The sequence below is a fragment of the Podarcis melisellensis genome (assembly GCF_964234715.1).
Source record: "Podarcis melisellensis genome assembly, chromosome: 3".
Lineage (NCBI taxonomy): Eukaryota > Metazoa > Chordata > Lepidosauria > Squamata > Lacertidae > Podarcis > Podarcis melisellensis.
In genome coordinates, this window is record NC_138530.1 from 78,746,896 (window position 1) to 78,762,642 (window position 15,747).

A 15,747-nucleotide genomic window follows, 5' to 3' on the forward strand; every position below is an offset into this window, starting at 1 on the left:
GGACTTTCAGCGCGTCACCTGATGTGTAAGGAGCTGCAGCTAATGGGAAGTAGCCCCTCCCCCCAATATTATGCACAGGAGTTCTTGGTCCTTATGCATGGGGCGGAAGGGGCTTTGGGATTGGATCGCAGCGGAATCCTTTGGCAGTCCAGGTGTTTTGATTTGTGGGACCCAGCATGTTTAATTGAAATTACACTGTTCTGTTTCGTTTCACTCGTTTTATAATTGTAATGGCTCTATCTGTTTTCATCATTGTGCTATTGCTGCAACCTGCCCTGACGATGAAGGGCGAGTAAGAATTCTTACCAGCATATAAATAAAAATAATAAGCTTAGAAAGGCATGAATTCACATGTCCTCTTCTTTCTACAGATTCAGTGTATACTCAGCTGGAAGCCGGTGCAGCATCTCTGAATAATTTTTACTTCAGTCCCCTCTCAGGTGCGATCAGTAATGTAATAAAGTTGCTGCAACCAAATATGACCGGTAAGATGTCTTCTTTCTCTCTTGGCTGCGAGTGTGTATTCTCTTCCTGTGTTTTTGATACAGTGAAGATTGATTTGCAATATTGAGGAGGTTATGGGGAGTGAAACGTAGCTTGCAACAGAACTGAGTGGGCTGTGTTTTGTTTGTTTTTTAAAAAAACCTTTCATTGGGCTTAGAAAATGCTACTCTGCATAAAATAAGATGCAGTAAATTGCATATTGGAACCTGCCCCACGTTCGTTCCCATTTAAACAAATCTCTCCTTTACGCAGTGAACATGTCAAAACAAAAAAAAATTCTTCCAGTAGCACCTTAAAGACCAACTAAGTTAGTTCTTGGTATGAGCTTTCGTGTGCATGCACACTTCTTCAGATACACACGCAGTGAACATGTGTTAGGTGTCTTGTATCCTGTTCATGCAATATTTCTTGGATTGAGGGAGTTGGAAAATGTTTATAATGAAAACAAACGTGAGTTTCCCTTGTTGTTCATCTATCAAAACAGATGAGCATGTGATTCCTATGGATCCCAGATGGAACATGCAGTGTTTGGATATCATTAGCAATTCAGTGGACTTTGAAGCAGAAGAACACTCGGATCAGCTGCTTATCCTGCTGAAATCACTTTCAAATCGGTGAGTTCAGTCACACACGTGCTATTTCTGGGATGGGGAAACCCTGTGGCCCTTCAGATGTTTTTGGTCTCCCAACTCTCCCCATATGGCCGATGGCCAGGCATGATGGGTGTCGTATTTCCAGCAACATGTGGAGGACCAATTGGTATCCACCTTCGTTCTGTTATTTTGATTAGAAAAGTTAGTTTGTCATTTCCACATTCTATAATAATGTATTTCCCTTTTTCAGTTGGTTGATAGTCTATAATTGTCACAGACACCCCCACCCCCCGCTTAAACTGCTAAAAACAACAACCAATCAATCCCTGGCTCTGTTTTCTTTTGGAAGGCAAGTTGTGAGGCAGCTTTCACTAACCTGGTGCCCTTAAGAAGTTTTGGACTACAGTTCCCATCAGCCACAGCTATGCTGTGCTGGGGCTGATAAGAGTTGTAGTCCAGAACAACTCAAGGGCACCAGGTTGATGAAGGCTGGTGTAATGTACAAACTAGAAAAAGTCAGGTACCCTTATGCTCACTGATAATCCAAAATCTAAGCGTACAGTTACATCAAAACCTTTATTTCACAAGGAAACTCATTTTTACATAAATCATTCAGAAGATTCATGCATCTTCTGCCATTACCCACTGCTGTAGTCAGAATTCTTTCCTCCTGTTTTGCTCGTCTGATGCAGATTATAAATTCTCTATTCAGGATCCATTTCACATTAGTATTTTGGAGTGTCTAATGCTTTCTCTGCATTATGTACGTGTTAAATAGTCCCGACATGATTCAATTCGTGGGTTGTTAGCTTCCTCTTAACAGGATTTTGATTTACTATTGACATAACTTAAATGATATCCGTGTGGGTTTGTTGTGTTGTGATTACAGGGCAATACTGCTTCTGGACCGTGAGAAAAAGAGCTACGTTGAAAGGAGCCTGATTAATACCAAAAAGCCAAGAACTAGTGCTTTGAGGATGTCACTGGAGTTCCATAAAGGTATCTATTGTGTTTCCATTTAAAAATTACTTAAACGAATCCCTGATGTTGTTTTTGTAGCATGGTGCTTGGATACAGTTCTGCATTTTCTTTTGGTTTAATTTTCTGCATTGTCTTTTGGTTTAATTTTATTCTTAAAATGAAGATCCCGGCAGCCACAGCTCACTGCCGCATGCTGTTGTGGTGAACCTCGCAGGCTTTTTTGAACTTTGGGATGCCTTCGTGCTGAACTGGGTGAAGTCTACTCAAGGATCTGTGTCTGATGAAAAAATGTATGAAGTAAGTAGACCATACAAACATCTGGGGTCACCCATTGCTTGGACTTTAGGAGCTGTTGACTTGCTTTCCCTGTGTTACGGTCTCTGATATTTTTGTCATACCATTTTGTTTGAAAGTGGAAACCTGGGAAGACGACATGAAATCCACCTGTCTATTCCAGTTGCTTGGAGGATCGGGCAAAGTGGTTAGTCACATTCAAGAGATTCCTCTGACTTAGGAATAAGAGCTCGTCTAAAACAGATAAATGTTTTGCCTAGTTTGAACTGTAGGGAAATAGTGTGCCCCTGTAAAGATACGTACATTCCAGAGCGAAGCCAAGGATCTATGAATGATTGCAGAAATGGGAAGCTGATCATCTTCATGCTAAAGGATAAGCTAAATTGCAAGAACTGCAGTGCTCCAGCTTTCTGTTTTTCTGGTCTAATTTAGGATGTTAGATCAGAGAAATCTGTTTCCAGAAAGATACTGTTCTCTGGAGCACAGCCTGGATGGGTCATGGAAGCTGCCTTAAGAGATTCTCTGAGCAAGGACCACAGGGAGTCTACTTCAGGCTCATAGCTCAGTGGGTGAAGTGCAAGAGGTTACCCTCCTGAGACACCAAAGGTTGGAAGGTGCAATTTTTGCCTAGCAGCTTGTGTTCATTCTCAGGAATGAAGGTGTCTTTCTGCTCAAACAAGGCCCTTTTGGATTTAAGACATGTGTCATTTCCTAATGATTAAAGAACAATGTTCTCCACCTGAAAAAGCATTACCGTGTGCATCATGGAATGGAAGACTCATTTTTTTTTCCTGGCTTGCCTCTAGATACTGCACTGCTTATTGTGGCGTGACAGGTTTTGGACGATATCGGACATGGTTGCTGTAGATTCCTCTGGCTTGGCACTCCTGTCTCTTCACTGGCACTGGGTTGTGAAACATTTAATCAGCAGGACAACTAAGTTGCTGAGCACATACGAGCAGCAGAAGTATGTTGTCTTTAGCTTGTACACCAATGCATTAAATCCGAAGGCAGCCTTCTATAGGGAAGCTTTTTAAGGTTTAATGTTTTATTATGTTTCCTATATATGTTGGAATGGCTGGGATTAGAAGGTATAAAGTTCCTGCACAGAGGTATTCTTAGTGTTCCCTGTAGGTAATCATGTCAAGATGGCTATGTACCATCTATAATTCAGTTTTATTAGCAAACCTGAGGTTAAACTAACCCCTTTCCAGCCCTAGGAGGAGTGCGGGGAGTGTTTGTGTGACACACCTACACACTGCAGCTGACACACTAATGTGTCGTGACACACTGTTTGGAAAGCTTTGGACTGGGAGAATGAGGTTTCATAGGTTACTGTATATCCAGGCTGCATGCATGGTTTGATGACCAGTCTTACCTTTTCTCAGTTTTCTGTATAAACAACTATTTCTTCTCTTATTTTAAGGCTGCCCAAGGATATTCAGTCTGCCTCACAACAAATCCAGGCTTGCCTAGCCAATCCTGCTGGTGTTTCTGCTAGTGTAAAGAAGCTGCAGAAGTTTTGGGGAAGACCTCTTCCATTCAAGGTGCAATGTATTTATATGTAACTGAGTACTGTTGACTTCTATGGAGGTTTCTCTTTGGTAATACGTTTTAGAAAAACTGTTGTATTACACTGCTACCCCACCCATCTAGAATTATTTAAGGATCTCAGAGTTACAGAACTGCTTATAGATATTTAAGAAGGTGATCAAGTGAGTGTATGGATTTAGAAATATAAATACTCTCCTTTCAATAAAAGTTAGAGCAGACTTACTAAACACCCTACAGCGAGAGCCATAGTTAAGTTTCATCATCATCATCATTTATTATTTATACCCCACCCATCTGGTTGGGTTTCCCCAGAATGCATGCCTTGTGCACAGAAGTTCTCAAGATTAATCTTCAGATTCCTGCCTGAAAACCCAGAGAGCTTACTGCCATTCAGTGCACACAGTACTTGGGTAGATGGACCAATCAGCTGACTTGTTTTCTGTGTTCCTAGATAGCAGTTCCTAGTACAGTATATGACTTTTGAATATACTTGCACAGCTATACAAATGCTCAGGCAGCAGATTTTTTAGTAGCATGCTTGTGCAGAAGCTGTGAGACCAATGGGGCCTGGCTTAGGAAACGAAGCAAACCGTTGGTCCTGCCTGTCCTGTCCTGCAGCACTGCTTCTGTTAACCAGAGCCAAAAGTACCCACTCTCTTAGACAGAGTATTGCATACATACCAAAGTGTGCACCCTTAGTGTGGGGCATTCTCATGCTTTGGACTTTGGCGCAATTGCCTAAAGGGTTAACTGCTGCTTGCATGCATATAAATTATATGCACCGCTTCAGTCTTTACAGAAGAGGTCAGAATAAGTGGTCTTATCATGCGTTTTAGTAAAACAATACAAAATAGTGTTCAATCTATTGAGTTGGGAGTTGCCATTTTTATTTTTATTCAACTTATTCAGGATGTAGGAGTAGTGGATGCGTCTGTTCAGTTGCGGAAAATTTCCAAAGCACTTAATGTCCAGGAGCTGAGGCCCGCTATTGGAGATGGCGAATGGCAGAAGGAGGTCTGTATTCTGAAAATGGCCGCCACAGAGTGGAAAATCAAGACTGCATTGCTCCAGGCTCAAGGCCTAGTTCTCAGAGCCAATAATTTGAAGGATGTCATTTCAGGTAAATGATTTATTTGTGGTCAGGTGAAGCGAAGAACACCTCATAATGTTTGTACTACAGGTTACTTCAAATATATATTTTCATGTTCATATAGTAAGCTTCCGTGTTTCCTGCAAACGAACATACAAATTCAGATAAAATTCATATTTCTATTCTTTATTTCTTTCAGATGAGTTATGGGCTCTGGTGAATCTCCAGCAGTCAAAGCTGAGGGAAGGAGGTGTCCTGCTTGAGCCTCTCAAAGAAAAGCCTGCTGAAGGCAAACAGGTGGATTCTAGTTTGATAACTCAGCTCTGCAATAAGGTGCAACTGTGGCCTGCAATGGAGTATCTAGCTGTGCTTTGGCAGTACAAGCTAACCACTGATTGCATAGCCGAGGCTTCCTTGCAAAGGTGAGGACAAGTTTTCTGTGACGGAGCAAAAGGTTACTGGGATTCATGTAAGGTCGATTTTCCAGCCTTTGCCTTCCTTAAGCTTTTGTAGTCTTTTTATCTTGTGGTTTGCATGGCAGGTAGCAAATTCATGAACACGCACTCTGAGCTAGAATGTCTCAAGATGTTTTTAAACCTCAGTTCTACTGACAGAAATGCAAGTAACTTTGAATTGGGGAGAATTTCAGAACTTATGTCTCAAAAGGATTATGAGACATTATTAATATTTCTGATAAGACCAGGATGATTTTGAATGTGGGACTTTCCTTTAATTTTTAATTGACGTGTCGTGTCTTTCCCCTTTCATTATTTTTGTACCTTGGTGTGTATACAAACTATCAATCAGTAGCCATGCCTTTTATTTTCTCAGGAATGGTAGCAGTCAACAATCAAGCCTATGTTCAGAAATAAGGCAATTTATTGCTTTCTGCCTTAAGTTTACACCATCTACCTCACAACAGCTTCAAGGCCTTTATTACTTGTTAGACTCTCAAAAGGTAGGAACAAATTTTAAGTTCAGAAAACTCCCCTTCCCTTTTCATTTTTCTTTTCTTTATTCACATGGCACTGTATTCTCCAATCCAGGACAGAGACCCGCAACATACAAAACAAGAGAAAATGTAATATGATATCAAAAGAGGCTGCATTATAGTGCTCTGCACATTCTCATTATCAGTGTCATACACCTGGGTACTTTTTATCTCTATTATTATTACTATCATCAGGGACAGGGGGCAGTTTGAATCCCTGTGACGGAGTGAGCTCCTGTTGCTTGGTCCCTGCTCCTGCCAACCTAGCAGTTCGAAAGCACGTCAAAGTGCAAGTAGATAAATAGGTACTGCTCCAGAGGGAAGGTAAACGGCGTTTCCATGCGCTGCTCTGGGTTGCCAGAAGCGGCTTAGTCATGCTGGCCACATGACCCGGAAGCTGTACGCCGACTCCCTCGGCCAATAAAGCGAGATGAGCACCGCAAACCCAGAGTCAGCCATGACTGGACCTAACAATCAGGGGTCCTTTTAACTTTATTATTATCATCATTATTTTATTTTTTGTCATTCATATTTTGAGTAATTTATGTAAAGAATTAAAAAATCAAATCAACATAAATTTAACTGTTACTTAATAAAAGGAGCAGCTACATTGGGGGGGTGGCAGGAAATGACAGACTAACTTCCTGGCATTTAAACAGAAGTCCTTGATTGACTTCCCATATTTATTTTTGGATAAACTGTGTGTTTAGCAAGAACTAAACAACGGGAAAATTGAAAGTAGGTAAGATGCCTCTAAAAAGCATCCGCTGTGGATTAAGGAGCCAACATTTCTCCTCTCTTGCCCCCCTTACTTTGTCTCCTTAACCTTGCTACCTGGTGAGCATCTCTGGTTTCAGTTGTCCAATGTCCTGGAAACAATCTTCAGGAATCAGCTAGCATCTTGTGGTTGCTTGCAAAGTTTTAGGAGTGGGAAAGTTCTTTCCTTCTGCTTGATTCATTGTTAAACTCTTTGTACTGCTATAAGTTCTTATGGTACTCTTTCTCCCTTTCCCCCCATGCTATTTGCTTGCTCCTATGTAGGCTGCATCACTTTTGGTGTACTATTCCCAGTGCATCTGGCTCAGTTTCCTCTATTCTCTCCCATTTATTGCTTGTCCGGAGAATGCTGCAGTAGGTCCTTAGCTATAACTAGTTGAACAATGTGGTTGGTGGTGGTGTTTTCTGTCTTAAGTTCTCTCTTAGGACCAAGGGAGAACCTTACTTTCAAATCTGATTCAGGAAATGCTTCCTGTCCTTAATAATAAAGCTAAGGAAAATTCTAGCTGATGTGGTTGGTCCCTGAAAAGTAACACTAAAAAAGCGTTTTTGTCCTACGCTTTTAGGTCTCTGCAGAAGAAATTTCTCTCGTGTGGTCAGAACTGGTGAATGCTGCTTTAGTAGCGTTTTGGAGCAGTGTCGTTACTACAAATCCAGAGCGCTGGTTGACCTGGCAGCCGCTGTCTGCCGAAGAGAAGAAGATGCCAAAATCTCTCATGGACTGTTCTGTTCAGGTTTGTGTGAGGAAACTTTCATTTTTTAAAGGATTAGGGTGAGACTCTACTGTCAGGGCAGGAACTTATTATACGATAAACTATTTTACGGAATAGTGTAAGACCTTCAACAAAACGATGTACTGCCAAGTGCTCCTGTTCACAAAGCCATGCTTTCTTTTAGGTTACTCCATTCCATCACCTCATTTAATTTTTTCCTCTCCTAATTGTGATTCTTCTCTGTCCACTGAGCATGCTCAGTCTTCACTCAGTTTTCCCAGTTACAATTTTTTCTGGAGATCTTTTTTTTGGGGGGGTGGAGTGTACTTCTGCAGATATCAAGTTTCCTACAAACTTTCTTATAGTTCCTTCTTGTGAATGAATGGTGCCATTTTGATGTCACACAGAGAATGGGTTCACTATTCATTCAGAGGATTGAAAGTATTCACTACCATTGCTTGGAGTGTGAATTAGCTACTAGAACTGATCCCAAGGAAGGCTCTGCTATTTATAGCTTATGCAGGTTTAAAATACAGCATTAATATGAAATAAAGCGTTAATGCTCCTAAAGTGCTTTTGAGCTGCCTGTTAAGCAGCAGATGTTTGTGACAAGCTGCAGTCTGGATAATTCTTCAGATGCTAAATTCAGGGGAACTTAGATTTGCTTTTTAAACAAAACTTGAAAAGGAGCCTGACAACTTGAACAAAAAACTAAACCCATTTTCTATGCCCTGTCCAAAAATCCAGCTGGACTTTTCATATTTGAACAACTTGTGCAAAATTAGCAAAGTTCCTGTCAGTATGTTCACTTTTGTTTGCATTTTTCTGTAGTGGTCAATGAAAATCATTGACTAGAGACAGTGCAGGAGATAAAGGAACACAGTTGAGATGAGGCTACATTCACCCCTCCCTATCAAATATTTTGATTATCAGAATGCCGGGGGTGGGGTGACAGGTTTTTCTCCCACTGTAGAGGACAGATAGACAAATAGCACAACCCTGCATTAGAAGTTGGGGAATTGTCTTTTAAATAAACTTTATTAGGAAATATATTTAGCAAAATTACAAATTTTGGGATTATCTTATTGCTGAAGGTAGGGATTAGTTTAGTGCTTATGCACGGTATTTTAAATACGGGTGGGATGGAAATCCTGTTTGGAAATCCTGTTTTGCATCCACCTAACCTGGTGCACTACGTAAATTTCAGTGACTTTCAGTGGGTTCCAATGTTTCAATGATGATGATGTTGTTTTTTGGTAACATGTTCCCCCAAATGTTCTGACATTTCCAAGTCTGTGACCTGCCCATTTTAAAAATAAAATAAAATGTGGAAACCTTTATCAATGCTATAAACATATGTTTTGATCTTTATTAATTTAGGGTGTGGGTATTTTGAGTCGAGCAGTTTTCTCCAAGTGCCTCTCTGAAATTCTAACTAGCAGCAGCAAGTGGAGCCAGTGGGATGTGACCGGCCTCCCTGTCCTGTCCGCCTCCAACGTCACACTGGGAGAGCGGCTGGAGAGAGCACAGCAGCTTCAGGAAGTCAGCACAGTTCTGTGGACCAACTTGCCCTTTTCTTCCATGGCTGAATTTAGGTATTGTATTAAGAAACAAAGCCGGAGGGGGGGGGGTCAGGAGAGATAGATGCTTTGTACCCTTAGTTAACAGCTGGTCTTAAAAGAGAAGCACACCTGAGGATGGGGTGGGTGGATGGTTGGCTGGACTCCCCACCCTACTGTAGAGATAGTTCTCTTGTCTCTATGTTGGCAGCAGAGGCCTAGAGGATACCTATCCAGTAGCCTGATTAGGCTCTAGGGACTTTCCAGTTGCAGATCTCTTCTTCATCCTTATTTGGAACATCTCTTTCTTCTTTCAGGTTTACAGATTCCAGGTTCCAAGGTGTCATGTTGCATAGGCAACTCGTAGTTCTTAAAGGCCTGGTTCCGGCAGAACAGCAGGAGGAATATCTCCGGAACTGCAATAAGGTTTCCTCCAAGAGCCCAGCGGCGTTTCAGTACATTTGCAAAGTGCTCAGGGATGCTGCTGCCCGGGAAATATTGCCTGAGCAGATCGTCTGCATCTGGCTGACTTGCTTGCAGCAGTTCTTTGGGCACGAAGGAGGACTGCAGAACTTGCCCGAAACGGCTCGGCGAGGCAGTCTCTGGGTCAACCTAGGTCTCCTGCAGATCCAGCTGTGGCTTCCACAGACCCAGTATGATCCAGCGGTGAAAAGGGAATACAAGCTCAAGTACGCAGAGGAAGAGGTGAGGGCTTGGGTTCCCTTGCCTTGTGGCTAATGGGATTTTTAGGCTACACCGACATTTCAAATCTTCAGACGACTGCTAAACTATACCAAGCCACATGAACAAATGTAGTAAGATTGCATTGGAAATTTGCTGTCATATGAGACAAAACAACCCAGTATTCAGATAACATGGTGCATAACTACAAGTACTAGGGCGGGTGCAAGATCTTATTTATTTTTCCAAACAGAAAATGAGTCTCTGCATAGTCATGTAAAACCCTACAAGATGAATAAAGATTTACACAGATATGCAGATTGAGCACAGGTGAGGAATCTGTGCCCTTCTGTGTATTGCTAGAGATCAGCTCCCTAGACAGTGATGGTCACTAGTCATGCATGGGTATTCAGAGGTAATTGGGGTAGTGGTGGTGTATCCAACAAAATCATCCCATTTGTGCGAGGACTTCCCCTCCCTCTACCTATACCCCTTCTCAATCTGCTCCAGAGGGCTTTGGGAATGCCAAGAACAGTTTTGGGTGTGTGGGGAGGGGGCCAAATTCATTTATGCAAGCATAAGTCCTTGCCCAAACATGACAACGTTGGAGACAGCCCACTGTTTCTAGACTTTGAGGTTCCATTTACCTGTCATGACGTAACAGCCTTGCTGTAGACTTACAACATACAGAAGGATCTGTAAATTCTCAGTACACAAGAATAGCTCCTCCTCCACCCAATTGGAGTGGTGGCAGAGTTTTATCTTGAATGAAACATGCATGGTTTTTTGTTTTTTGACACCTTCAGCTGCACCATCTAGAATGTGAATGGAAGACACACAATCTATCAACTCAGTTACGCACAGGGAAAGATCTGGAAGATGAAGCCATCAGCCATCACAGTCACCCTCACATTAGGTAACTTCAAGATTCCCTGTGGCTTTGGAATGTTGTAATGTTTACCTCCTGTTCCCAAATTTGAAAGGGCAATTGTAAATGGTCACAATAGTCCAGTGGGCTGTGGGTTGAAATCCCTGCTTGTAACAGAGCCTTGGGTAGTTGCACTTAAGTACAATATTCTTGTTTTCTTGACTCTCAGTTTGCCGTTTGGGTGATAAATGATTTGAGGCAGGGGTGGGTGGATTGCAAGAACAGGTGTGTGGCTCTTGCCATTTGGTCCCCATCCATCTGGACACAATTTAAAAAGCTCGCTTTCGTCCAGTGTACCTAGACCTATACAGAGTTGCCTGAGTTCCTTGTGGCAAAGAAAAGTGAAGCTATATAAATAGTCAGGGTGGCACTTAGATTTCATCATGGCAGCAAAATAATTTGTTCTGCTCTTGAAGGCGGCTTTCATCTAATAATCGTTGGGTGACCCTGACCTTTGACCTTTTGCAACTTATCCTCTCTCAGGATGTTATGCCAAAGAATCCAGAAGCTGAAGGACCAGATTGCCAGCCTCAGCCAAAAGCAAGCCTATAGACCACAGGCTCCTTCGTATGAGTCATTGTACAAGGAAGTTCATCAGTACGTCAGCAGCATTGCCCAGACTTCAAAAGTCCAGGATCTCGTGACCCGCCTGCTGCAGTTACTCCATTTGGATAAGTCTCAGTCTCTCCAGATGGTGCAAAACGTCCTCAGTGAAGAGGCAGCCTGGCAGCAGTCGCACCATCAGTTCAGGAAACGGTTGGCAGAGGACTATGCCGCCTTCCCTGATGCAATCGTCCCACTGCAAGCTGCCATTTTGCAGATGCAGCATGGCCTAAGGCTTGTGGCTTCTGAAGTCCATAGGACGATGTTCAGCAGTTTTGTCTGCCCAGCCAAGCTTGGCACTCTGGTTGCCTCTCTGCTGTTGTTTCCTTCCGTCAGCGCCACTTTCCCCTGTTACCTTTCCCACGCGGATGCCTTGTGCTCTGTGAACGCTCTGGACGTCCTTCATGGCCTTAAGAGGCTGTCTCTGAAATACTCCTCTGAGGATGCTGATGGGGAGCAGAGGGTATGCCTCACCCAGGAGCAGCTGCTGGTGAATGCTTTGTTGTTTCTCCATTGCCACGTGCTGTCCAAGGGAGAACTGGACCACAAATCTCTGCAGCTATTTAGGCATTTGTGCCAGGTATGGTGGTGCTATTTAAGCAGCTACATTTTTTGAGCCTCTACCTTCATTCTCTCCTTATTGCTCTGGCCAGGAGGGGACATCTTTGGAAACTTAACTTAAAATGTTACGTAGATGCATTTGGCAAGTGAAAGCAGGCCACTCTAGGAACTGTTGCTCTATTTTTTTAATTTGCGTCAGCCCAGAAATACCTCCCACAAGTAGAAATATGCTTCTGCTTGTGCAAGGCAGCTCCAGAGTTCTCCTGGTTTCCCTGTCCTGCTGCAACCGTGGTTCCTCACAATGCCATTCCAGAAGGTCCTTTGATCCTCACAAGCAGCTATTCTGAGAGCCACAAGGAGGGAAAGAGCCAAGAAAAAACCCCATTGTGTGCGTGGATTTTTGCTTTGTTTATCTCTGATAAAATGCAGCAGGTTGGATCTCAGTTGTTTATAGACTGCTTTTCTGGTTGCACAAAGCGTTTCAAAACCGATAAAAATAAATAAATCAAGAAAACCCGGCAATAAGACTAAATGGCGGCAAAAACTTCTTCCAAAAACTATCTGTGAAAAATAAATCTTGACACCCTTGGGAGAGAGAAAGGTGACTGGCTTAATGCTCACTGGAAAGAGGGGTCACAGCTTTAGAGCAACCAGTATAAAAGCAAGCCTACAGGCTCCAGCTCTGGGCTTTTTTTCTTGCCACAAAAACAGAGTAGAAAACAAAGCCTGTTTGACTAGGCTTCAACATACAAGTGGCCTCATGCCACCATATGTTTACTGTGTGACACATGTGGATTTTATATGCACAAGTCTCTTATGGGTTTCTCAAGATGAGTGGGCTATTGTTTGTTTGCATTCTATTTCTTAGGTAATTATAAATGAATGGGATGAACAAGAGCGCCAGGCCCAGGAAGAGGAGGAACAGAAGAACAGTCTTTACAGATACAGAACCAAGAGCCATGGGAGTGGCCTCAGTGAAGAGGAGGAGGAAGAGAGAGAGTTCAGGAGGAAATTTCCTCTGCATGAGAAGGTAAACAACTTCTGCTTTAATCAGAAATTGCGTACGGAACTTTATTCTGTTTGTGGTTGTGCAGGAGTTTACATACTCAGAAAGAAATACTGAAGTATCAATAGTGTGGCAGCTGGGAATTGGATGAAATGGGATAGGGGCAGAACCTGAAAATGTTTTTAATTTCACTGGAAGTCAGTATGTCCAGTAGCCTAACTTCCATTTCCATTTCCAGTTCACATTTCCGCTTTGTGTTCAATGAGCCATTGTGACGTTATTTGTTCTTGCTGGGAGAATACACAGTGTAAAGACTGAAAAAGCTCTCTGCACATCCGAGGAAAGTGTTTATAGAGCTTTGAATGGTAAATGGGGGGGGGGGGACTGTGTTATGAAACAGAGCAGGGGAAATAAGCCTTCAGTTACCAAATTGAGTCCTTCTTGCTTTTGGTTGTAGTGCTGTTGCTTGTGTTTTCTTTTTTTGAAAACAGTAAAAATATTAGTGTAGGAGTCAGATAGAGGCTTGGAAAGAGGAATAAAATATATTATGTTGCAAATAATTATAAAATATACAAGCTTTCTTTTTACTAACACCATAAAGAAGATTCCTAATAGAATACAGAGCAGATAATACAGCTGCAGTGCTATGGTAAAACGTACAGTATAGTTCCTCTATTGCCACAGAGAGGTGGCCTCTTTTTTGCTTCCTACCTGGATGTGTGTGGGGAGCCCAGTTGTGTTCCTGCAACTTCTCAGATGAAACAGGATCTTTAGTAAAGCCTGGCTCGCTAGACGACCTGAGGGTGCATACAACTGGTTCCCCATGTTCAGAAGAGCTGCATAGTAAGCAGTCATGCGGTTCTTACCAGCCTGCCTTGTTCCATGCAGGTGTGTTCTTTGAAATTGGTGAGCTTTGCTGGTGATCTTAAAATACAGTGCTGCAAGTTGTCACCAAATACACCTTTCAATACCATTTGCAGGATTTTGAAGATATTACAGCAGAGGCGAGCCTTGAGGGGAAAATGGAAATGAATGACGGTTTAGAAAAGGAAGCAGTTTGTGAAAAAGCCCTTCTTTCTCATCACTCAATGAAAACAGTCATGACGATTCATCAGCAGCTGTGCCTTTACTTTGCTCGGTCCTTGTGGTATCAGCAAAGCCTGTCCTCCCATCAGGCGAAGCATCATTTGAATACATTCCTTTCCTGTTACCAGACTGGTGCTTCGCTGGTAGCTCACTTCTATCCTTTGATTGGTAAGGATTTTTTGTTTGTGCTTTCAAGTATGCTGTGCTTCAGTGGCCCCATCCTTTTGAGGGAGCCATAGAATCCCCCCTCCAATATGTTGCACAAGTGTGTGTGGCACCTTCCTATCTCTTACATAAGCTAAAGTGCTCCCTGCAGCATACCCAGCGCTGCCCTGCCATCTGAACACGGCAGGGTGAGGCCATTAATAATGGGCAAGCTGTTAAGGAACCCCAGGTAAGCTTCCATGGAACCATCATTCAAAGACCGCAGCTGTGATTTAAAAATCCTGGGTGTCTACCGCTAATGGTTGTTGAAGTATGTACAGTTGTACCTTGGTTTTCGAAAAGCCTAGTTCTCAAATGTTTTGGCTCCTGAACGATCAAAACCCAGAAGTTGCACCCAGAAGAAGAGTGTTCCGGTTTTCGAACATTCTTTCGGAAACTTAACTTCCGACAGGGCTTCTGCGGCTTCCGATTCCACTTCCACTTCACGACTTCTTTGTTGTTTGTATTCAGAAACCCATTTTCCCACTCACGTTTGATATACTTAGCTTGAGCCTTAAAAGGCCAACGTAGCTTAAATGAGTGGTCTCTCATTTCCCTGCTTAAATAATGAGCATAATTCAGTTAGAGTTAGTTGTATGTGTAGAATACTACTGAAGGCTATAGGCTATAGGGTAGGTGAGATTTTATTGTGATGCGTAAATGGAATCTCCTACTTTCAAATAGCATGATGAGTTTCCACTGAGGGAAAGTAGTGTGTTTAGTTCTGCTCTTTATTCAAGAATCTAAATGACACTAAAAACATAGTAATAAAGCAAAAGAAAGCCTTGTATAATTGAACTTGGACAGCCTCTAGGGTGTGGGTGGTCATTTATTGAAACTTTCTGTGTGATCTTGTTGATTTGCTGTGCAGAGGGTATTTGGTAGAAAGGCATTCTAGGTTATTCTTCCTAGAATTAAACATTCCGGTCTTAAGTGCCTCAGAAGTAGATACTCACGGAGGCTTTGGGAGTGAGCTATCACTTTATATAGTGTTGGGCTGTGCAAAACAGTTGCTCTAAGACACAACACATTTGTCTCTGAGCTTATCCTTTACTGTCTTAATCAATGTGCTGTTTTAAAAGATAAATAAAGCTTTATTGCCTTAATGACTTTGTTTCTCTTCTTGCCTCCTGGACGGCCAAATCATAGGTTCTGAAATGAACGATAATCTCCATGGCAGCCAACTTCTAGCTAGCACGATACTGCACAATACACTTTTTGAACAGGGGGCTTCAGAACTAGTCCTGCAAAACGAAGGGCCGTATGACTTTTATCACCATCCTAATATTCAGCAAGTGCAACAGTGTCAACATGTTCTTGAAAACTTCACAAAAGAGGTGAAAGCACTATTGCAAGAATGGCCGGACCACCCTGCACTTGTCCAGGTAAGAGTCTAGACTTTCAGGAACTGAAGCAGTAGCTAAAATAACCAGAGTTCAATTTATATTTGCTTTGACCTAGGATTCCTTACATTTTAAGGCTTTGTATGGGGACGCAGGTGGCGCTGTGGGTTAAAGCCTCAGCGCCTAGGACTTGCCGATCGAAAGGTCGGCGGTTCGAATCCCTGCGGCGGGGTGCGCTCCCGCTGCTCGGTCCCAGCGCCTGCCAACCTAGCAGTTCGA

General features: G+C 42.6%; 1 protein-coding gene across 2 annotated transcripts in view; it reads left to right on the forward strand.

The window, feature by feature from the left end:
- MDN1 (midasin AAA ATPase 1) overlaps positions 1-15,747 on the forward strand; it is an 88,755-nt gene that overhangs the window by 40,851 nt on the left and 32,157 nt on the right. For both annotated transcript variants that reach the window (XM_081905542.1, XM_081905543.1), the window contains exons 50-66: positions 372-485; positions 989-1,118; positions 1,987-2,096; positions 2,242-2,375; positions 3,179-3,339; positions 3,799-3,919; positions 4,836-5,046; positions 5,216-5,438; positions 5,848-5,974; positions 7,351-7,518; positions 8,878-9,092; positions 9,374-9,761; positions 10,544-10,653; positions 11,149-11,848; positions 12,698-12,859; positions 13,816-14,089; positions 15,275-15,510. In XM_081905542.1, coding sequence (XP_081761668.1) covers positions 372-485; positions 989-1,118; positions 1,987-2,096; positions 2,242-2,375; positions 3,179-3,339; positions 3,799-3,919; positions 4,836-5,046; positions 5,216-5,438; positions 5,848-5,974; positions 7,351-7,518; positions 8,878-9,092; positions 9,374-9,761; positions 10,544-10,653; positions 11,149-11,848; positions 12,698-12,859; positions 13,816-14,089; positions 15,275-15,510 — 3,584 coding nt within the window. The remainder of the gene's footprint in view (positions 1-371; positions 486-988; positions 1,119-1,986; positions 2,097-2,241; positions 2,376-3,178; positions 3,340-3,798; positions 3,920-4,835; positions 5,047-5,215; positions 5,439-5,847; positions 5,975-7,350; positions 7,519-8,877; positions 9,093-9,373; positions 9,762-10,543; positions 10,654-11,148; positions 11,849-12,697; positions 12,860-13,815; positions 14,090-15,274; positions 15,511-15,747) is intronic.